Genomic DNA, 23,854 nt, shown 5'->3' on the forward strand with positions numbered 1-23,854 from the left:
TTTTAGCTGTAATGTCCCATGAGTGAAACACCAAGCCTAGCTGTAATGTCACATGAGTGAAACACCAAGCTGACATCATTTTAGCTGTAATGTCCCCATGAGTGAAACACCAAGCCGACATCATTTTAGCTATAAACATCTGTTTTATTCTGTCCACGTTATACACACAAAAAAAATAAGATTATAAATACAGATTAGCACTTTAAATGCGTCAAGATATTATTTACAGACACTTTGAAACAATTCCAATACTGTAAATGTAAGTTTTTATTATTCATACATTTACACAAATCATATACTGCAGTATTTTCTGTTATAGTTGTACATTCCTCATCACTCTTGAACAATAAAAATTCACATAAAAATAACACTCAAGTTTCGTTTAAATTCACACATTATGTAAAAAAGATGGAAAACTTAGTATATACAAACTAACAGGAGGTTTTGTTGGACGGCATCATGTCATTACAACTATATTATAATTATCATTGCTAATATACTGTACATTGACTGTATGACAATTATGCAAATGATGTAATTATTATGCAAACTTTGTCAAGCGAATACCAAAGGATATACTGTGTCTCACTTGAATCTGAATGTCTGAATCTTTGCACAATTACCTCTAACAATTATGCAAATGAAGTAATTATTATGCAATATAGATCAAAAAAATACCAAAGGATATAGCATCTCACTTGAATCTAACTTTGATTTTTTGTGTAATTGAATATGCGATGACAATTATGCAAAAGAAGTAATTATTATGTAAACTGTGTTCAGCAAATAATAAAGTGTAAACACTATCATTTGAATCTTAAATGACTGATTTTTGCATATTATTTAACTGCATGATGACAATTATGCAAATGAGTAATTATTGTGCTAAATATATACAGCAAATACATGTGAGCTTGACTCATTTGAATCTAAACTATCTGAATCTTTGCATAATTACCTATATAAGTATGCAAATGAGCGATTATTATGCAAATTATGAGAACATATACACCAAATAAAATATACTGGCTCATTTGAGACTGAACTGTCTGAATCTTTGTATAATTAACTGTATGAAAATTATGCAAATGTCTAATTATTATGCAGATTATATACAGCAAATAAAGAGTACAGCAATGCATTTGAATTTAAACTACAAAAGTCTTTGCATTTACACTGATGTTGGGAAATCGATCTCATTTTACTTTTGTATTCCATTAAACAATTTTGCAGTCAAATATGCAAATGAGTTTATTAATTATTCAGATATGCATATAGAAAACAAATTTATAAACACATTTGACATGAAACAATATTTTTATCTAAATGTATGCAACATGTTTATTCAAAGTTTTGAAATTTTGTGCATTAATTTCCTAAAAATAAAGACATGTTTATCAAAATTTCACGTCAGTGTCCGTTTTATCTGTCTTTAGTTTTTCCTGTCAATTTTTCTTTCTTTTTTGTTTCTATTTCTTTTTGTCTTTCCTCTTCCAGTTTCTGTTTGTTGTCGAGTTCCTTGGCTTTATCAGCTTCTCCATCAGTTTGTTGTTTCTGTAGATCTTTCCTCCACTGGTCTTCAACGATTCTTTTTAAATCTAGTGATGTTCTGGTTTTGTAATCAACTCCCGGTTCATAGAGGGCCATGGATAACATGATGTCTTCCCTGAAATACAAATAAATGTACAAATAGAGAAATTATAAACAATGTGCCTTCAAAGCCAATTTGACATGCCACTGACACACACAATTTCTAGTGACACACCAAAATTTAGAGTTCTCCTATCTCTTACTATATGGTGAGTGTGCCTTCTAAGCCAATTTGATGCGCCACTGATGCACAAAATTTCTACTGATGCACCAAAATTTGGTGTTCCCCTATCTCTTACTATGTGGTGACCAGTGTGCCCTCTAAGCCAATTTGACGTGCCACTGATGCACACAATTTCTAGTGACACACCAAAATTTGGTGTTCCCCTATCTCTTACTATGAGGTGACTCACAAGAAATCCCAGTTTTTATCATTTTGACTCACAACAACAAAATTTGGCTATCATTAGAGAACACACTGAATCCAATGGGAAATATTTGATTTAGAAAATACTCAGTAACCATATTCAAACTTTGTATAACATTAATATTGTTGCATGTCATCAAAAGCACTGAATTCAAATTCTGGTATTTTTGGCACACTCGATGGCATAATACCAGTTAACGTACCAGAGATTACTTGCACTGGCATGTGTGCATGCTAGTGAACACAGTAGTACAGTTCCGAAAACATATGCAAATGATATGCAAATTAGGACATGATTGTTCACTACACTCTGTATTGTGGGACCCAGAAGTTCAGAACCCAATACATATGTATGTGAATCGGACAACCTCCCTCACATAACATATATTATACTAACTGTAGTGAGGGTCTGGTTTGCGTTAGTTTTCGGCTCAACTTTCAAAGCATGGAACCCAATGTACATACATGTATGTCTCTAGACAGAGCTTCACAGTGTGGGACCCAGAAGTCCAGAACTCAATGTACCTGAATCGGACAACTACCCTCACAAAACATATATTATACTAACCGTAGCGAGGGTCTGGTTTGCGTTAGCTTTGGTACACCTGGTGCTGGCGATGGTGTTTTCTTTCCTCTGGCTTTATTTGGTTTTGGTGATTCTATAGGTGGCGGTAATGGTGGTAAGTAAATACTAGCCAATCCAGCTGCTAGTTTAGCACTTAGATTTTCTACTGGTGAACCAGACATACTCTGTAATCTCTTGGCTTCTAACTCTGCTTCTACCTGTTGGGAAAGATAGTAATGATACTTTATATTCAAAAATGTTTGACTCACACTTCACGCCATTCTGCTGTCTGTCTTTCTGGCTGACCCTATCCTTCTTCTTTTCTCTCCCTGCCTTCCTGTCTGTCTAAAATTCTTTGTCTATCTACCCACTCCTCCCTGTCTCTCTGTCTGTCTGTCTGTCTGTCTGTCTCCCCCCCCCCTCTCTCTCTCTCTCTCTCTCTCTCTCTCTCTCTCTATCTGTTTGTCTAGCAGTCTCCACATTTAAACTCATTAATGGAATCCACATATCTCACCTGACCAACTTTAAATGCTTCTAAAACACGGTCGTCTCGTTCTCTGGTGTGACACCTCATCAAAGCATTCCACGCTACAGTACGTAGTCCTTCACGACACTTGTCACCTTGAACACAACGGCAGAGTTTAACCAATCCCTGTACAGCTGTGTAACGTATTCTCCAACTCCAATCACCTGAGCCTGTTCAACAAATCAAAGTTTCACATCAGTTGATCCTTAGAGGACTAATAATATTTTGAAAAACAATAGTGTTTGGTAATGCATTTGCAAGTTGATGACATTTTCCCAACAAATTAAAATGTACATAATTTCATCTCGTATTGTAACACGTCCACCCCCCCCCCCACCCTCCCATAACACATTGAAGGAACATGTATAAACAATTTCCCAAATAGACACCAAAAGTATTTTCCCCACCAAAAACCAAGGCAATTGGTCTGGTGGTTTTTGAGTTTGAGTCATCCACACACACACAAGCACACACACACACAGACAGGCAGACAGACAGACAGACAGACAGACAGACAGACAGACAGACAGACAGACAGACAGACACACACACACACAGATAGACACACACAGACACAGACAGACAGACAGACAGACACACACACACACACACACACACACACACACACACACAGACATCTGCACGTATACACACAGACAAAAACTGCACCACACCTAGAACACTACTGAACCTTATCAGTTCATTTGTGCTAAAAAAAAGAAAAAGATAACATACCCCTTTCTCCAGTTTCAGTTAGAGTTTGAAATTCTGCCAAGTCTAATAATCCAGCACTTGCCATGACACTACTTTCATCTTTTTTATATGTCGGCAGTACGTTAGGTCGTCCAGTACCAAGTAACGATAGTTTCTGTATTGCGGCACTTTTACCGTGTAGACATAACGCTGTCATCATTTCAGTGTACATGAATACAACCTCCCATCGCCATCCTCTCAGGCCAGTTAAATCCGGTACCTAGTTACCATGACAACAAATCAACAAAAATTGATCAATATTTAAGAAATGCTCTTGATATGGATCTCTCAACAAAGTGTAAATTTGTCGGATGTGAAAGTTTTTGATCATCTGGCAAAAATACGTTCTTCACTAAGTACAACTACAAGATGATAAATACATGTACCAGTATAGAATTCCCCAATTTTTTTTTTCATTCAACAGCCTAGAAAAAATATGAGAGACCTAAGGGGTATCGTCACTATGAATCGCTAGGTGAGTTGTGACAAAACCCTTAGGTAATGAGTATTGGATAATTAACATAATTATATCAGGGCCAGTAATATCAAAGAACAGGCCGGCAATCAAATTTGATATTTGACCTTGAATATGGAGGTCAAAGTCAAAGGTCACAGAAAGCTGACCTTTGGGGTATATCATTTAAATGCAGGGTGGTGTCCAATACTGGCACACACAAGGAATGGGGTTTTGTTACTAGTACCTGTTTATCAGCAAATTTCTGTAAATATCATATTGTGCGAGCACACGTTTTTGTGTACAAAGAATGATTGCATCTTCATTTGCATATCATTTGCATACAGGTGTGCAATAACGATTTCAGTATCGCACTGCAGTGCAATACACCAAGTATGCACACACCGGTGCAAGTAATTGCTGGTATATGTAATAAATAGTAGCGCGTCTTCATTTACCCATCATTTGCATACAGGTGTGCAATAACGTTTTCAGTATTGCACTGCAGTGCAAATACACCAAGTATGCACACACCGGTGTAAGCAATTGCTGATATATAGTAGTTTTAGTTTGTTTCTGTCTTAGCTTGTAAAAAACTAATGTCACTAGAGTACGAACAGTAAACTTACTGGTATGTTAGTGTACGATGTCATAGACGTAGCCTGTGATGTCCTGCCCGCACTTGGTAGACTTGTACCAATCTCAGCATAGTATGCAGTGTTCGGTACTGGATCAATCGTTACTGACTTCGGACTTTTTATCGTACTTCGCATCGAACTACGACTTGTATCATTCACGCCCCTTGATGGTCCTCTAGAAGAATGTTTGTCATCGGTTAACTTTTCGTCCCAGGTCACTTCCCGTTTAGTACTCGGCGTTGTTTTCATCATTTTCATTTGCGTCACGTCATCCGGTCTTGCTTCGGTTTCACTATGATCACCAGGTGCTAAATCACTGTCTTCCCCCGAGCTTATTGGTCCATCATGTTGCGTTGCTTGGATACCACCTGCAGAATCTAAGCTTTCATCGCCAGTACTAATATCCGCGATACTACCCGGCTCACTACTTTGTTCTGTTATGCGTCCATCAATACTTTCGCTACTCAACGCCTCTTCCTTTCTGTCTTGTGGCGTACCTACGAGAGCGGTCATAGATGCGTGACGTGACGATTTACTGTAATAGCCTTCGCCTTCAGGTCTCACGACCATTAAATCAGATTCCTGACTCATCTTCTTTTGTTCTAACTCCTGCAGTTCTGGTAGATCTACATCCTGCGCTGACGTATCAAGACTCACGTTACTGAGAATAGAATCCATTTCATTCGCTAACGTGTTAGACACAGATAAACTGAAATCCTGGCTTGAATGTCGTTTCATGCCATCGCTATCTCGTTCTTGTCCTGGTATTATTCCTCTGCCAAGGTTCTGTAATGTCTTTAATACTGACATGTTGTTCTTAGCAGCTTCAGTTATGACTTGCAGTGCTGACGCAGCATCAACCCTGCAATAGAAATAAAATGCAGTACATAATTATTCAAAACAGCAGTGTACATTACTACAACACAACTACAGCGCTACTACAATATAACACTACTTGAACAAAATTACAACACTGCCCACAACACTTCAAAATTACCAATACAACACTACTGCACTACTACTGCAACACTACTACATCACTTCAACATTACTAATACAACACTACTGCACTACTACTGCAACACTACCACATCACTTCAAAATTACTAACACAACACTACTGCACTACTACTGCAACATCATTACAACAACATTATAACAAAACCACTTTGAAACTTCAACAACATCACAACAACACGACAACCAAAATCAAATGTGCAATATACTTCAACAGATTACGATTCGCTATGTGCTAGGTTTAAGCTTCCCCCACTGGTGAGGAGGCGAAAGTTTTTAGATGCTATTTTTGTTTACAAACTGGTCAATTCATAATTGTCCATCCATTTTGTACAAGGTTTGTTTTAATGTACAGAGCAGACAGCTACGTAATAACCATATCTTTCGCATCAGTGCCTCCAGAGTAATTCTGAGAAAATATTCCCCAATTTTAAGATGTTTAACCACTTGTAATGACGTTTTTAAAGCAAATCCAAACATAGATTTATTTAGTCATGTTTCCGCCTTTCGGCATGTGCTTCAGGCTGTGTGTTTTTAATAATTTTACCTGTTTTGTTGTTTTTATTTCTGTGTTTGCCTTTTAAATTTATGTCATGTCACTTCTTTCTGTCATTGCTACCCCTTGTTTTTATCTTTTTAGTGCTTGTTTTTCATTATTTGTTTCTAAAGGTGCCTGTAAATGGGCTTTATGCCCGTTGGTTTACCTTAATAAATAAATCAAATAAAACCCTACTGCAACACTACTGCAACACTTTGGTTGACTTACCAGTTCTCTGATGCTATACCACTGCCACACAAAGCCAGGGCATGCAGTGCTTCTTGTAGACCAGTACTTAAATGTACACTACAACGCCATACATCCAATGCATGCCATAGTGTGGGACTTAAATCATGGATACTACTCTCAATTCCACTAGCTACCTTATGATCATCATCATCATCTATGTCAAAGACCTAAACAGAAAAAAACAACAGAAATGAATGTTCACGGACTTGTCATCCATATTAAAGAAAAGACCTACAGAGAAAACAAAAGAGGAATGATTGTTCATGAACTCAACATCCATCTCAAAGACCTAAATAGAAGAAAAAAACAGAACTGAATGTTCATTCACTCTTGATTCATAGTTATTGATGGATCATTTCTACTCACAATGGAAATGAAATTTCTTCGAAGTACATCCCAAACTTTCATCTGACATCCCATATCTTTGCTGTATCGTCAGCATCATTATTGGTTTACTCTATTTACAATGGGCTATTGTGCTGAGACAGTTGGGATCTATATATATTCACCAAAGGAGGCCCTATCTAAACAAGGGTGACGTTATCGAGATCTCAGAGCTGTTTCTCTCGCACTTGTTCCAAGAGTCTTTAGCCCATTGTAGCACACCCTTGACGATGCTGACAATAAGGCAATGATATGAGATTCGTTTTCCAAAAAAATGTTTTGAGGGCTAGTCAGTATGACAACAGCTACCTTTAACAGCTACTTTTAAATCTCAGTTAAAACAGTATTTGTTACAAAATTAATTCAGCTTTTTCTACCTTACATTGCATTTAATGTCAGTTGTTATATTTTTTTTTTGATGAGAACGCGTTTTGTTTTGTTTGTTTTTTGTTTGCTTTTGTTTTAATTTCAAATTTGTTTTTGTTTTTGCTTTGATTATTTTGTTTAATCAATTGTAGTATGGGCCACAAACTTGACTAGTTTGTTTCAAACTATTTTTGTGGTCCAGCCATAAACTCTGTATTCATCCATCAGTTTATGTATAATATTTATTCCACTGTCTTTTTTACTTTCTCTCTTGTAATGTTGATATGATTTTGAGTTTGTGGCAAATAAAATACTATATATACCTATGTAAGGTAACAGCACAGTACATAGGCTAAAGTATTGCTATGGCAACTGGACAATAGGCGCAAACTAAATCTATTGTTCTTCAATGTGTTAGATTGCACAAGTGGGTGATAGCGGTTCCTCTGTTGTGCGATTCTAACCACCCTGTTATGAAGATAGTGTAAACATTGGAAGTCCCAAAACCGTACACTGTCAATAAAATTCTGTGATTCCTCTCTTCTGAGTTTATAATTAAACCAATGTCCATGATCACTATTGTACCAAAATGTTACTTCAATAGTTTTAGTTTGTGTCTATCTTGGTACACTGAAAGTGCAATTACGACTGTCGACATCAGACTGTGGACAAACGGAACCTGGTACAAACAGGGAAAGTAAACAACAGAATTTGATTAATAACACTTGGCACAGCTTGTTGGAAGTACAGAGACTTGTATTACATTTCATCATTTGATAAGAACAGTTTTATGGCCACTTTACATAATACTTCACATTCACAAACAAATGTCCAGTTTCCCTTGCATTTCCTGTACACATAAAGAGTCCATAAAACTGTTCTTATCAAACCATGGTGTGTAATACAAGTCTCTTCTGTTCCAACATTCTGTACCAAGTGTTATTAATCCAATTCAGTTGTTTACTTTCCTTGTTTGTAACAGGTTTCGTTTGTCCACGGTCTGATGTCGGCAGATGTACATGTACCAAAGTAATAATATTATACTATAGTATAACTCACCAGTTTATCATCAGCTGTTTTATCAGCTTCCTTTACTTCCCCTGGGTCCACCTGTTGGTGACCAATGATCATCTTACCAACTTCTGATATGTATCTCAGAGATAAATGTGCCCCTGGGTATGGACTGTAAGCTTCCTGACATTCCATGAACCCTGCCAATATCATAGTAAGATAGGGGGTCAGAAATTTGTAATAGGAAAATATGGTAGGATAGGGGGTCATAAATCTTTAGTTGGAAAATCATAGTAAGTTAAGGGATCACAAATCATGTGAGAAAACCACACTGTGTGACAAATTATGTGTCAGCAACATTTTCACATAATGTCACAGGAAGATAGGGGTTATGAAAGCCTGAGTATGTTTTTAATTCAAACATTAAAGCAAAAACATAATACACACACACACCCACACACACACACACATACGTGTGTATATATATACATATATACAATGTATATACATGTATATATATTCACATCAGCAAACACACACACGTACACATATTTATATATACATATATAAACACACATACATGATACATACATACATACATACACAGACTGACAGACATGTACACACACACACACACACACACACACACATACCTTACCTTGAATTAGTACTGACAGCGTGTAATGAAATATAATTATACATTAAGTATATTTACTATTGCATTAAAATGACAATTATTATATATAGTATACTCTAACTGTCTCATTACTATGGTTACCAGAATTGTGACGTACCATGAAGTTGTCTCTAAAAATGTTGAGGGGATTTCTGTTCTAAAATATGGTTTTAAATTGATTGCAAATAAATTCTGATGTCTAATACAAAGCACCTTTGAAGTAAATATAATATTATAACACACTGTTTACATACAGCCTTAAGTGATTGGTTTAGACCATGTCATGTGTCATGGACAAGTGACCTTAATTTGCATACAAAGGGCACTATTATTTGCTATTTTCCCTAGAGCACTTATTACAGTAGCGCAGGAATTTGATTTCCTTGATTCTGGAAAGAATGAGAAATGTGATGTGTTATTGCCTGGCCTAAGCTGGGCACTGGTAGATGTCATATTACCCTCATGTTCTTAAAAATCTTGTCTGAAAAAATATACCCCAGTAGCAATTTCCCTCGGCTTTCAGCATTGGCAAATAGTCAGGGTAATATGATGTATACTCAGGGTAACATGGCGTATACTCAAGGTAATATGATGTATACTCAGGGTAATATGGCATATACTCAGGGTAATATGATGTATACTCAGGGTAATATGGCATATACTCAAGGTAATATGATGTATACTCAGGGTAATATGGCATATACTCAGGGTAATATGATGTATACTCAGGGTAATATGACATAAACTCAGGGTAATATGATGTATACTAGTGCCCTCATAGCTAGGCAATAAAAGTGTATATTATACCATGCATTAAGTCATGTTATTGTCTTAAAACAGAACACTGTATATGAATTTCTATAGCCGGGCAATAAATGTTTTATAAACCCTGTATATAACCTACCTTCTAGGTAAGTTACCAATCTGTTTTTAAACTCCGAGTGTCCATGTAAATGACCTGACATGTGATGATAGAATAATCTGGTAAATACAAGATGACCCATCTGTAATAGAAGCAGAAAATCCCAGTATTACAAGAATGTCAGTTATTATTTACATGAGTCTCTAGACGAGGAGTGACAAAACTCTTGGTCAAGTTTATTTATCTTGATTACAGGGTGATTATATCCACATGACCAAGACGCTGCTATGATGCACTCCACCTCATTCAGTGTTTTACACTATCTTGATTACAGGGTGATTATATCCACATAACCAAGACACTGTTAGTATGCACACCACCTCATTCAGTGTTTACACTATCTTGATTACAGGGTGATTATATCCACATAACCAAGGCACTGTTATTATGCACTCCACCTCATTCAGTGTTTACACTATCTTGATTACAGGGTGATTATATCCACATCACCAAGACACTGCTATTATGCACTCCACCTCATTCAGTGTTTACACTATCTTGATTACAGGGTGATTATATCCACATAGCCAAGACACTGCTATTATGCACTCCACCTCATTCAGTGTTTACACTATCTTGATTACAGGGTGATTATATCCACATAACCAAGACAACTGTTATCATCCACTTGTGTAATCTACCATATACAACCGAAACAATAGTGTTTCTGATTAACTTAGTTTGCCGATAGCTTGCTTTCCGTAGTAATATAATATTCTTGACTTACCTTTAATAGTTTAATTTCTCCACTGCGTAGATAAGGTTGGTTCATGGCATCTGTACGTAGCCAGTACAGGGTTGTCTCAGCAAGGAAAAATAAGCTTGGTATGTGACTTCTAACAAGCTGTGCTTGGTCCAAGGAGATTATCAGTGTGTCTAGGGCTTCTGTTTATAGTAATGAAATATATTTTGCATAATGAAATAATATCTAGGATGTACATGTGACATTATTTTGTGGATAATTTATGTTTTACCTTGTATTTCAATTATCATACATTTGATAGAAATTAGACAGACAGAAGAGGAGAAACAATATGACAGACAGACAGACAGACAGACAGACAATCAGAAACACCCAGATAGACAGACCGAGAGACACATACATACATACATACATATGTATGTATGTATGTATGTACGTACGTATGTACGTATGTACAGAAATAGTTAGACAGACAGACAGACAGATCTCAACAGACTTAAACAGACAACCAGACAGAGCTTGACAGACAGACAGACAGACAGACAGACAGACAGACAGACAGACAGACAGACAGAGAAACAGTCAGACACAGACAGACAGACAGACAGACAGTCAGTCAGTCAGACAGACAGAGAAACAGTCAGACACAGACAGACAGACAGACAGACAGACAGACAGACAGACATAGACACAACTTACCTTCTTGTACATGACCTTGACATTGAGCTAAAATTGATAACTCTGACCATCCTCTTGGCAAGTCTACATGGTTGCCATGACTACCATCTTTAATTCCAACTCTCCTCTGTACAAAGACATTTAACACATGACATTAAAAGGTTTGTTCATATTTACTTTAATAAATTGAATTTCTTGTCTGAATCTCAGAGAATAAACAATAAGTCCATGACTCATATTACAAAAACTCATCAAGTATGTTTGTGGGCTTCTTTCTACAGAAAAAAAGATTTGGCAAATATAATGTATTGAGTTACAAACAAGGACTTGGTCTATGTCGTTCCACATTGATTTTTCAACTAGGAAGCCACGGTAAAATTGTTTTATAAATTAAAAATCCAAAATAAACACCCAATCCTCATTTATATAACACTTTTTAAAATAAAATTGCATCTTAAAAAGAAATAAACTCAGCTTGTGTCCCTTTAAACACACCTTTGCTCTTGAAAGCATTTTTTTGGCCAAGTCTTCGACTTTTTTCTTCTCTTCATATGTACTTGCATCATTGTATTGGGAGATAAAATCATCATTGATGTCAAGGGGATTCCTGCAAATCAAGACAAATTACAAATATATAACTACCGTAATTCCTCAGGTTAGCGCCCTGGGCGGTTTCAAGCCCCCCAGACCCCAAAGTTGGGGTTGGGCAATTTCCTGCGTACCCTATTTTCGCTGTGACCAAAACAATGCCTCATACATACTATGAGTGTTGCAAATGTGCAGTCTGAATACACTGATCAAAAGCTCCGACAATTCTGACTGGATGATAGATGTCTTGAAACAGAATACACATATAATAATAATACTAAGGCCTAACAAAAAAAAAAAGTGTGGTTCCGATTACACTCAATTTTAGAATAGGTGGGGTAGGTAGATTTGTTATTTTATTTTTACATACATATTTTTTCATGTGTGGATGTCTAGTTCAGGTAGTTATGTTTTCCATTGTTTTCATATGGTTTCTGTGTTATTGGTTTCTTCTCACCAGATGTATAGCAATTACAGATCGGAAGAACAGTTTTATATTGTCTTTTTAAAGTGTACATGCAAAGGTAAATATTTTATGAAGCTAACTTGCTTTCTTGAAAACATCATTTTAAATTATTTTATTTGTCTTCCTTTTTTCGCTTTGATCATGGGTACACCGGTGGGGTGGAGAACCCCGGCCCCGGTAACATTTACAGACTTTCACTGTATGGCGTCACTGTCCAGTTTTTACGTGATTTCAACTGCCTTCACCCATTATTACCTACTCAGTTATATCACTCGGAAATATGTGTAGGGTGATGTTTCACTGCGGGTGCTGCCGACAAAACACCAAGGAACCATTGTTGTCGGAAGACTAAACTGGTACACCACAATATGTACAGTTACAGATAATACTATAATGCAAGTGTAATTAGTAATTCATAAGTAAACATTACACAAAGGCTTAGAAGGCTTTTGTAACACGTGGGACCTTGACACCTTTCGTGAGCTGGTTGCGGTGCCGAAGTTAGTCGAAGCACAGGGGATTAAGGGGGCAAGTATTTTTGCGACTTTCTTGCCAATGCGCGCAATATTTAGAGGTATGAATGCAATTTCATTTATTTTTATGGCAAAATAAACATAATTACGAAAAAAAGTATGTACCTTTGCATGTGCACTTTAAGTTGATGCCAGTTTCCACCTCCACTGTTTCTTGTGAGACAATTTTCGCAATTTTATCATTTTTTTTCTCGAGTTTTGTTAAAGGTCGGCGTGAAAAACTAGGTGGGGTCAGTAACCGGAACCAAACATTTTTTTAGGCCTAATCATGACAAATTACAAATATATAATTAATTACGAAAATAAAGAAACAAATAAAAACTGGGCCTGAATATCCTGTATTTACATGAGTGAAACACCAAACCAATACCATTTTAGCTGTAACGTTCTGATTATATATACAGTTCTGAAACCATCAATTTTACCAGATATAATAAGGCACAGCAATTACAGTGACTTTCTCAATACCGTGCAGTTTTTCTGTTTGGTACAACCATGCAGAAACCAAACAAGAAACTGCATATGCCACACTTCAATAGCAAGATCACATTTTTGCTACATTTTGTCTAAATGAAATAAACCATTTAAATGTATTACAACTCCATGCAGACATTCGGGTGCCAATGTTTTTCTTAGTGTCAAACACCCGATGAAGGGCACGTAAAATGTCCTTTGTGGTGTTCATTTGATGTCTGTATGGTGACGTGTAGTTCATTTCACTTTCGACAAAATGTAGCAACAAACTGTACTCATTCACTCTGAGATCTTAAAATGTAGCATGTCCAGTTTCTTAAACTTACTGCAGTTATTGGTTTCTGTGTGACTGTATCAAACAGGAAAGCTGCATGGTATTGTGAAATTCACTGTATATACATTGCCATCAAAACACTGCTTGTTCATGATTGTGAAGTTTATATTGAACTAATGTCCCATATATCAGTTTTCATTACTGGTTGAGTTCTCCTGACCAAATTCCCTTACAGTTCTTTCCCCCAAACCAAGTCAAAGCTATTAAATGAACTATCAAGATCAGTGAGACTGATCCCAAGGTTTCATGTTGAGATAGACATAATAAAGATTAAACACACAAACATCCCTTACACAGTGTCTGCTCTGTATTTATATATAAACAGTAACAGCATACACACTACAACACAACATATAATCGGTTGAAGTTCAAACAAAATCCATGCAGTCAATATACTCATTGACAAACAGTTATCCGTTTTGTTTGTTTTCAATTTTCAAGGCTTTTTATAGGCAACTTTCCTGTGAAAGTGTAACATTTGTTATGTTATACCTTGCAATACCTGGGTACTTACCGAGTTGCCGTTACTCTGTTACTACTAACATCAGGTTTATTATACGCTTGTTTCATCAAACGTTCCTGAAGCTGTTCCCGTTGACTTTGGGAAATGATCCCAAATTTGTGTATGATCGGTACTTTTGTTATAGGCATGGTGATGTCTGCTTTGTTTCAAAATTATCACGGTTCCTGAGGGGAAAACATACAATTTAATATAATCACATTATTACATAGAACCGAATGGAATGTTATGATCGGTACTTGCCAAATAACAATAAGAAATTTAATGTTAACACTATTTCTATAATCATGGCATGGACAAACCATGGAAGTACCACCCACGATAGACCATATATCCATGGAGAAAGCACTGAAACACGATGCCCTACGCACGTACTACTACTAGTACTACTAGAGCTGTCATGCACTTTCCTTCTCCGTGGACAATGTCAGAATCGAGTATCTGTTTCCCTGTATCAACGTATATCATGTATGCTACACACGACACGACGAACCATGTACAGATGGAGGGGTAGTACCCTGCTTGTAGACGGTTTCCGGGCGACTTACTCCGTTATATGCTAGCTATCCGTATCAGATTCGTATGCATGACTAGTGGATGGGTGGGAGTTACCTGGTATCACTGACATACCACATTACATACGCGACTACAACAAATTACTTACTTTATACAAACTGGTCCGTCGTAAGTTCAATGCGTTGTTGTCGGCAAACGTTCGGCTGCTGTGTTTCACCAGTTCACCATATATATTCCTTTCCCGATCGATCGTCACTGAAAACAGGTGGTGATCGACTCGAGAAAGTTACAGAATCGGTGTTCGCAGCTAATCCAACAGTTGGTGGAACAACACATGAACACACACAATGTGATCAATTTAAAATATCGGAAAATGTCTGCATATTGTAGATAACTGAGGTTTTTGATAAATAATAAATAATTACAAATAGATGAACAAATCTGCAGTCTTCATGTTGTCACGAACGATTGTTTACAAGTCGCCATTTTGTTTCGAGGATCGCAGCTATGGGAATAACGTCTCGTAAACCACGAGACTCGTGTGGGGGCGCTAGTCAAATTGACGTTAGACGAGTGCACATCATACGCACAGTGTTACATACTTCCATGATACAAACAAGCAAACATTGAAACAAATAAGCAAACAACAAAAACAATAAATAAAATTGCCAAGTCTGGCCCTAAAAAAACCTACTGTCATAGACGGGGCATTATTGGAAAAGTAAGCGATGTTAGGAGCTTCACTTCTTGAAACATTGCTCACATATTTGCCGGGGTATGCTGAGTCTGAGAACAAAAATTGCCCGTATGCCAGTAACAAAATTTTTATATCCTATTATGGTCGTTGATGGCGCCCTTCAATATACGGATTAATAGTAACGATTATAAACGTATAATACATAATATGTATTCGTTTGTCTGTCTGTGTATGTGTATGTGTCTGTGTCCAGTGTCTATGTGTGTCGCCTGGGGGTGGTACCAGTGGCCAGCTCTGGTAGAGGTCTGTGGCCAGTACTGGAAACCCCAAGCCCCATTTTTAGACCCAGTTTGACCAAAAATCAATACCCCATTTTAGACCATTACGGATTTTTAAAAGATGAACTTTTAGACCAAAATACATTTTCCTTAGGAGGCAACATTTTGGGGCAATTAAAAATGGCAGTTATGATTTGGTAAAGGACAATGGACCACATTTTTAATAGACCAAGCAAAATAGTAAAACATTCCAGCTTAGACAAAGGGCTAGAAAACACACGCCAAAGTGCGGCACATTTACGTATACTGACATAAGGGGAGTAGTCCCCACCCACCCACACCACCTCACCCCCCGCCCCACCCGGAGGTGTCTATCTCTGGTAGGTATGACTGGCTTTGTGTCTTTTTTTTCAAAACAACATAACCTTGCTCTTTGACATGTGACCATGTTTATCGAACTATTCGGTAATGATCAATAGTTTTCATGAGATACACGGATTAGATAGTCACTTTAAGTCACGTGACACTATGAAGAGCGACATCGACAACAGACAGAATGAATTATAATAGGGTATTATCATGGTAATTAATAATCAGTAACCTTGGCCTTGATTTGTCTGACAACCGTTCGTATTATTGCCAAATCTTTCTGATTTCTATCTACTGAATTTCATATCTACGCATGCGCATATCAGAAACCCGATCATGACCTAAATTTTGCCGTATAATGTTATCGGGTGTGCCTTTGTTTGTTTGTTTGTTTGTTTTCTTCTGGGGTTTTTACTTCTTTTTTTAGTTTTATCCGTTCTCAACACAACTTAACACCAAACTTCACACTGATAGTTCAAATGATGCTTTGGTTTCATATACAGATAGATAAGGGGGCTTGTCAGCTACAGCCCGACTCTGAAACATAGGGACGTGTAGGATTTCTTAGATTGTTGTTTTCCTTGTCTAGAGTCTAGATATGACAACGTTTTGACTTCCATACATTTCCCCTACCTCTATGGAAAGAGTAGTTATTGTATATAGCATAAATTGATACATTTGTAGTTGCATGATTCGTGTGATACATTTGTAGTTGCATGATTCGTGTGAACAGCAGTCTAAGCATATCACGTGTCCTTTTGCTCTGTGCTACGCTATAGCTCTCATCAACTATCAATAACTATCTATGTTACAGCTCCAGCAGTGTAAACAGGCTGGGATTTTGAAGACCCAGTTCTAATTACGTTAAAAATTTAGGTATGAAAAATAAGTTCTCGGCAGAGCTGTATAGAAATTATTGGCCCAAAAATAAAGAATCAACGTATGTAATTATTATAGATCCAGGTGGATAACACTAGTAAAGGAATTGGACCTGCTGGGATTTAAACCCTGGCATTTTCTCGACTGACTTTTTCACTAATTTGGTAACAAAACTACCACTAAGCTACCATTTTGTCAATAATGCTGGGATAATGACGTCAGGCGGGGCATGACAAATCAAGTTGTTCGTAGAAAAGTTAGAAATCCTCCAACGTCTCTGCAACATCGTGTACACAAAATGAGAAAGGCAATTTTGAAATAAAATCAATGCGTTACGTTTCTGTTCTTGTTATTCTCGATCGAATTCCCACAAAATGTCGGCCAAACAATAAATCAAGTTGTCATAGTAAGTGATTTATTAGGACCGTGTGCAAAATGTTGAAAATTGCGCGAACCAACTACTACTTCATTTTCGTGAACGTACACTTATCGCGTATTTCACACAGGTCAGAAATAGATCTTGTAACACAATATAGTAGATATGCTTGTTTGGTGTAACCACATGCAATGCAATGCACAGTGACTCTATCGGTCAGTATTATTTCAAAAAAGTGTGGTTTCAGGGAACCAGTAAAGTTTAGACCTATGAGGAAAATCCGAGAATTTCTGGTAAGGAAAACACTAAGGATAAATATGTATGCCATTTCTGATAATATAAATGTTTCGAATGAAACAAATGTAATGGGACAGTAAAAAATGTTGTCGTTCTTGTTGTTGTTGTTGTTGTTGTTGTTGTTGTTGTTGGTGGTGGTGGTGGTGGTGGTGGTGGTGGTGGTGGTGGTGGCGGCGGTGGCGGCGGTGGTGTTGGTGGGGGGGTGGTGGTGGTGGTGGTGGTGGTGGTGGTGGTGGTGTTTTTAGCTGTTTTAAATTGTACTCGTCACTTCACGATTGTTCGATCATATTTATATTTTTTGTTTTTCTTTTTATCGCGTGTTCCTGCTTTATTTATTTTTTTCATTTTTGCTTTTTAATCAGTATCGACGCACAAACAACCGACCATTATTTTGAACATACAATTTTCCTGTATCGCATTCATCATAACTTAACGTACAACATGCGCATTTGAAGTGAATCTTTTTAATTTCTGATATTTTATACATAAAACTACAACATATTCTCATTTAGATCAAGAAAAAAAATCTGGGGTCACCGAAGAAATGTCTGAAATAGAGGTCAAAATGTCGTCAAAATGTTCAAAATTTAGTCATTTTAGAATCCAATATGGCCACGGAATCCAATATGGCCGCCAAATACTGTGTTATAAACTCTATGGGTTGTAAATATATTGATGTCGATTTTATCTTGAAAACAAGACGGTGGACCTCAAATTTCTTTTATTATTACAAAAAGCAAGTTTCCATGTGGACAAGTTTTAAGAGATTTTAAGAACTTTGAGAAGTAAAATTTGCAATAGGCTACTTTGAAGAAAAGAAAACGAGATATAAATATTTGTGAATCTGTAAGTTTACAGTTACCATGTCAACGTGTATCATAGTCTGCGACACAAATGATCTCTACCTATTATCATTTATTTGTCCGTTTCTTATCTATTTTCAAACAAATGTCAACCTTTCAAGTGTGAGGGCAGTATTTGATTCTAAAAATAGCCCAAAACAAGCATTATACAGCCCAACCAGTTTGTACATGTATTGAACTTTGACTTGCGTCGTGTGAGGGCAAGTGACGTCATATCGATTCATTGAAAGAAAAAAAAAGACGCAATAAGTCGGTCGCAGTGTTAGTGTGTAATTTGGATTAAATTTATTCAGAACTAGAACGTCACGTGATCACTCTGTCTGGCCTTGGCCGATTCATGACACCCCTTCCCTTTATACATACATGGATGTTGCTATGACAACGACCAGGGCAGTGTCCTACACAAAGGGAATAAGTGAACACGTGTCCACTGAATGTTAACAAATCTGTTGGTATTGAATTAATCAATTGATATGGAATACAAATACAAATGAGTCCATTTTGATTGTCATGAAATGTCCTTCAATGTTTAGACCTAAAAAAATGTTTGATTCTGGTTACCCGACTCCATCTAGTGTTTCACTGTCTTTCCTACTCCTTGACATTTTTTTATGTATTCGAGAAATGAATAATAAAATCGCAAAAGTTGTGAAGTCTCGCCAGAAATAAAAGAAGATGTCTGATCATCACTAAGCAAGAGATGAAAAAACAGAAGGGGATAGCTTTTGGGTTCCCCATGGCGAAAGTGTCATCAGTAGAAATGATTTTGAAAATACGTCACTTGTACCTCTACATGAAACGGTATGAAAAGAATAAGCGCCACAGAACATAGTACAGTCATCGTCGCAAACCACGGCCGCTTCACCGTCCAAAACACGCCGTCAACAGTTCGTGATTTCGCAGTGTCGCGGAAGAAATAACAGCTCTGGTTTGCGAGAATGCAGAACAGTGTGATGCTTACGGAAAAAACTTTCTTGTTTAATATATACTCATTTCATAAAAGCAACGATTTTTTTTCTCGATTTGTTTAAGAGCCGGAGTGTCTGTCACAGCGCCGAGTTTGTCCATACATTACTACAACGGAAATCATAAACCCTGAAACAAAACGTTGTCTGGCTCAACAAAAATCTCATTATCAAAGCTACATTCTATCGGCTGGCTAGACAAAAATCTTACCAACAGCGTTTCGTCAATTGTCTGGCGTGACAAACATCTTTACCGATATTGTTATACTTTCTTTGCGTGAGCTACCGTTATCTTCAGGAGATCAACACCAAATTCTTATGTCCCTGCCTAGCCTGCGTTCTTTGATATTTTTGAGACAGTCAATTGACTAAAATGTATCAATTGTAGTTCAGTTCTTGTTGTGCCAGACGATAAATGTGGAAATATTAATTAGATTAGATTTTTGTCGAGCCAGACGAGAACATTTACAACATCAAAGAGATATTTTGTCTGACCAGACAAAAGCTGTGGCAATGTTAGTGAGATTTTTGTCGAATCAGGCGACGTTTTGTTTCAGGGTTTGTGATTTCCGTTGTAGTTCGGACTACTCCTAAGGCCAAACAAACATATTGTTTGGTTCCGGTTTTTCACTGCCGTCCCTAAACTTTTGTTTACATATTCGAGAAAAAAATAGGTAAAATCGCGAAAATTGTGAAGTCTTCTTAGAAATAGTGGATGTGGAAACTGACATCAACTTAAAAAGACAATATAGAACGGTTCGTCAATCTGTTACTGGAACGCAATGGCTGGACATCTAATGCGATGAAACCAATAATACAGACTGGGACCATAATGGAAAACAACAGTAAACCTAACTGCCTGAACTAGACACTCAAAAAGATCCCCCAAAATATACCTTCCTCACCTATTCTAGAATTGAGCATAATCGGAACCATACAATTTTTGAAGCCAAATAGCAGACAACTGAGCTAACTTTGTATATGTCTCAACTTCCATGTATTCATAAATGGAGGTATTTTCCTGGAAAGTTTACATTTGCAACGTATTTCAAGTTTAATAGACAGACCTACCACGGCAACAGTAAGGCCTCTCTCCCAAGAGCCTTCGAACCAGGGCATCGAACTCTGATCATCAGCGCCAGCACTCAGTCTGATGTACGGGTTTCCTCCAGTCAAAAGTTTCGATGTGTTCGTAGTCTTTCCCTCAGAAAAAAATATATCTGAACAGCAAATCTTGCAAACCGTTCTTACCTCATGTCGTTGTTATCACTAGTCGAGTCTCGCAGTGCAATGAAATTAGACACTTGCTAAGCGTCAACATTGATAACATTACGAATTTTATAATACTGTCAAACATTACGTGCCTCATTGATAGAATTCGGAATGAATGGCGTTCCAGAAAACCAGCAACGGTGACACCGTGCATCGGGTGCTCCGACTATTCACCCGGCCCATTCTCGCCACCGTATAGTAAGATTTCCCGTTCACCAGACAAAAGATAAAAATTCTGCAGACGATAGAAACTGTTCCTCTAGAGGGGATATTTTACAGTTATGAAAGAAAGAAAGTATTGTGATTTGACGAATATGTTCGATACTATCTCTTAAATCCCAGCGTCTACAAATTTGCATTGTCATGGTAAAAGTACAAACAATCGTTTTCATATATGCAAATGTACAATATACGGAGCTGACGACATTACCTACAGTGAATTTCACAATACCGTGCAGTTTTTCTGTTTGCTACAACCACACAGAAACCAACAAGAAACTGCATATGAAACTTCAATAGCAAGATCACATTTTTTGCTACATTTAGTCTAAATGAAATAAACCATTTAAATGTAGTGCAACTCCATGCAGACATTCGGGCACCAATGTTTTTCTTAGTATCAAACACCGGATGAAAATGTCCTTTGTGGTGTTCATGTGATGTCTGTATGGTGGCATGTGTTCATTTCACTTTTAAGACAAAATGTAGCAAGAAACGGTACTCATTCAATCTTGCTATTTTAAAGTGTAGCATGTCCAGTTTTTTATTGGTTTCTGCGTAATTTTATAAAACAGAAAAGATGCACGGTATTGTGAATTCTCTGTATGTTAGCCTATCAAAATTGTTGTAGACGACAGAGAATAAAAAAATGAAAAAAAGAAATTTAAAACGACATTGTAAGACGTTCGTAAAAATTCGTAAATGATCGTAAATCGTGTCTAATTCTGTAGAATACAGTGTAAACGTCCAAAAACAGATTTTCAATGCACAGATAACAGCACAAAAATATTTTCCAATTTCAGAAAAGTTCATATGTGTGTGCTTTAATTTTATCGCAGATTTTTCTTTCATACTTTAAAATAATCTATTCGTCTTGACTCTTTTTTTAAAAAAATTCCTTTTTGAAATAACTCTGAATGGAAAATATTTGATGAAGTAAACAATCACGTGATATGAAGTAACAATCACGTGATATGACGTAAACAATCACGTGATATGTAACCACTCATTTCCCTTTCTTCATTAAAATATGATAACATTTACAAAATAATATAAATTATATTATTTTTGATTGAAATTATACAATTATAGGAAAACCTTAAGCTTATCATCAGAATGATTATATTCATTGATACTTATCGAAAACTTGCAATGTGAGATTTGTAGTGAAAAAGCGGTGAAAATCTAGCGGCCTGGGAAGGAGTCGCGGAAATTTTCAGCAGCTCACATTTTTGAATTTTTTAATGAAAACACTTGTAAAGATCTATGGGCCTTGGAAGGAGTTGGAAATTTTCGACAACTCACATTTGAATTTTCATGACAGAATTGTAAAAATCTACATTTTCAATGTAATTTTCAAAATTCATCGGAAATTGGAAAATATTTATCGTGATGATGATCGAATGTTTGGCCCTGGGTGGAGGGGATGGAGGGTGGGTGGGTGTGGCAAGTGACTCTACATACAGCTCTGTATGATTCGTAATATCAGCATGTGACTACTAGTACCACATCAAGCAATCTGAAAGCGGCTAAATGCTTTATTTACCTCTATTTCCATCGTTTTGTATCGTTTGTTTTTGTTCCGAGTGACCGCCGCCAGAATTGTGTAGTAATCAGATTGCATATCAAGGTGAGTCAATGCCACAGGCGCCAGTCCTGTAAGGTGAGGTGAATAAGTGTTTCTTCTTTTCACTCATAAGTTTACCATGGTAACACGTGTACCAGGATCCCTTTCTTAGTATGTTACTATAAGTGGTGGTAAAATGTCTATTAGTCTCCGATCTAACAAACAAACAAACAAACAACCATCCAAGCAAACAAACAAACAAACAAATAAATAAATAAACAAACAACACACACACAACACATACATACATACATACATACATACATACATACATACATACATACATACATACAGACAGACAGACAGACAGACAGACAGACAGACAGACAGACACAGCCAGCCAGACAGTCAGCCAGCCAGCCAGACAGACAGACAGACAGACAGACAGCCAGACAGACAGACAGACAGACAGACAGACAGACAGGCAGGCAGGCAGGCATGTATACATACATACATACATACATACATACATACATACATACATACATACATACATACATACATACATATCTGTAACGATAACAAAGGGAGTATATGTCAGGTGTGGTGTTAATTACAGCGATGATACGAAAGGCAATGTTACCGATGACAGAACACAATTTTCTGATATTCACTGAAATGACAACATTAAGTCACGTGATCAACAAGCTAGGCGCGGAGATCATAGAGTAACAGTACTATTTACTGCAATAGTGTAGTTTTTATTACAACGAAAAATCATAAACCCTGAAACAAAACGTAGTCTGGCTCAACAAAAATCTCATTATCAAAGCTACATTTTATCTGACTTGACAGAAATCTTACCAACAGCATTTCGTCAATCGTCTGGCGTGACAAACATCTTTACCAATATTGTTACACTTTCTTTGCGTGAGCTACCGTTATCTTTAGGAGATCAACACCAAATTCTTATGTCCCTGCCTGGTAAACCTAAAGGCCTGGCGCGTTCTTTGATATTTTTGAGACAGTCAATTGACTAAAATGTATCAATTGTAGCCCAGTTTTTGTTGTGCCAGACTAGGAAATATTAGTTAGATTTTTGTCGAGCCAGACGAGAACATTTACAACATCAAAGAGATATTTT

The 23,854-nt window shown here is 36.9% G+C and overlaps 1 protein-coding gene across 1 annotated transcript; it reads right to left on the reverse strand.

The window, feature by feature from the left end:
* Positions 1 to 1,134: 1,134 nt before the first annotated feature.
* LOC144450269 (uncharacterized) lies at positions 1,135 to 15,291 on the reverse strand. The gene is made up of 13 exons (XM_078140866.1): positions 15,077 to 15,291; positions 14,407 to 14,579; positions 11,993 to 12,104; positions 11,519 to 11,624; positions 10,844 to 11,001; positions 10,099 to 10,198; positions 8,567 to 8,718; positions 6,737 to 6,924; positions 4,945 to 5,815; positions 3,844 to 4,081; positions 3,097 to 3,278; positions 2,586 to 2,800; positions 1,135 to 1,666 (listed from the first exon to the last, which is right to left on the reverse strand). Exons 2-13 carry the CDS (start codon positions 14,541 to 14,543, stop codon positions 1,423 to 1,425), a joined length of 2,703 nt encoding a protein of 900 aa, XP_077996992.1. The 5' UTR covers positions 14,544 to 14,579; positions 15,077 to 15,291; the 3' UTR covers positions 1,135 to 1,422.
* Positions 15,292 to 23,854: the final 8,563 nt, after the last annotated feature.

This window comes from Glandiceps talaboti, chromosome 19, assembly GCF_964340395.1.
Source record: "Glandiceps talaboti chromosome 19, keGlaTala1.1, whole genome shotgun sequence".
Taxonomy (NCBI): Eukaryota; Metazoa; Hemichordata; class Enteropneusta; family Spengelidae; genus Glandiceps; species Glandiceps talaboti.

Coding starts and splice junctions, on each gene's coding strand:
- LOC144450269 (XM_078140866.1), bottom strand. CDS start 14,543: ATGCCTATAACAAAAGTACCGATCATACACAAATTTGGGATCATTTCC. Junction 6,925..8,566: donor AAACAGCTGATGATAAACTG/GTGAGTTATACT, acceptor TTTTCTGTTTAG/GTCTTTGACATAGATGATGA. Junction 2,801..3,096: donor AAGCATTTAAAGTTGGTCAG/GTGAGATATGTG, acceptor CTTTCCCAACAG/GTAGAAGCAGAGTTAGAAGC.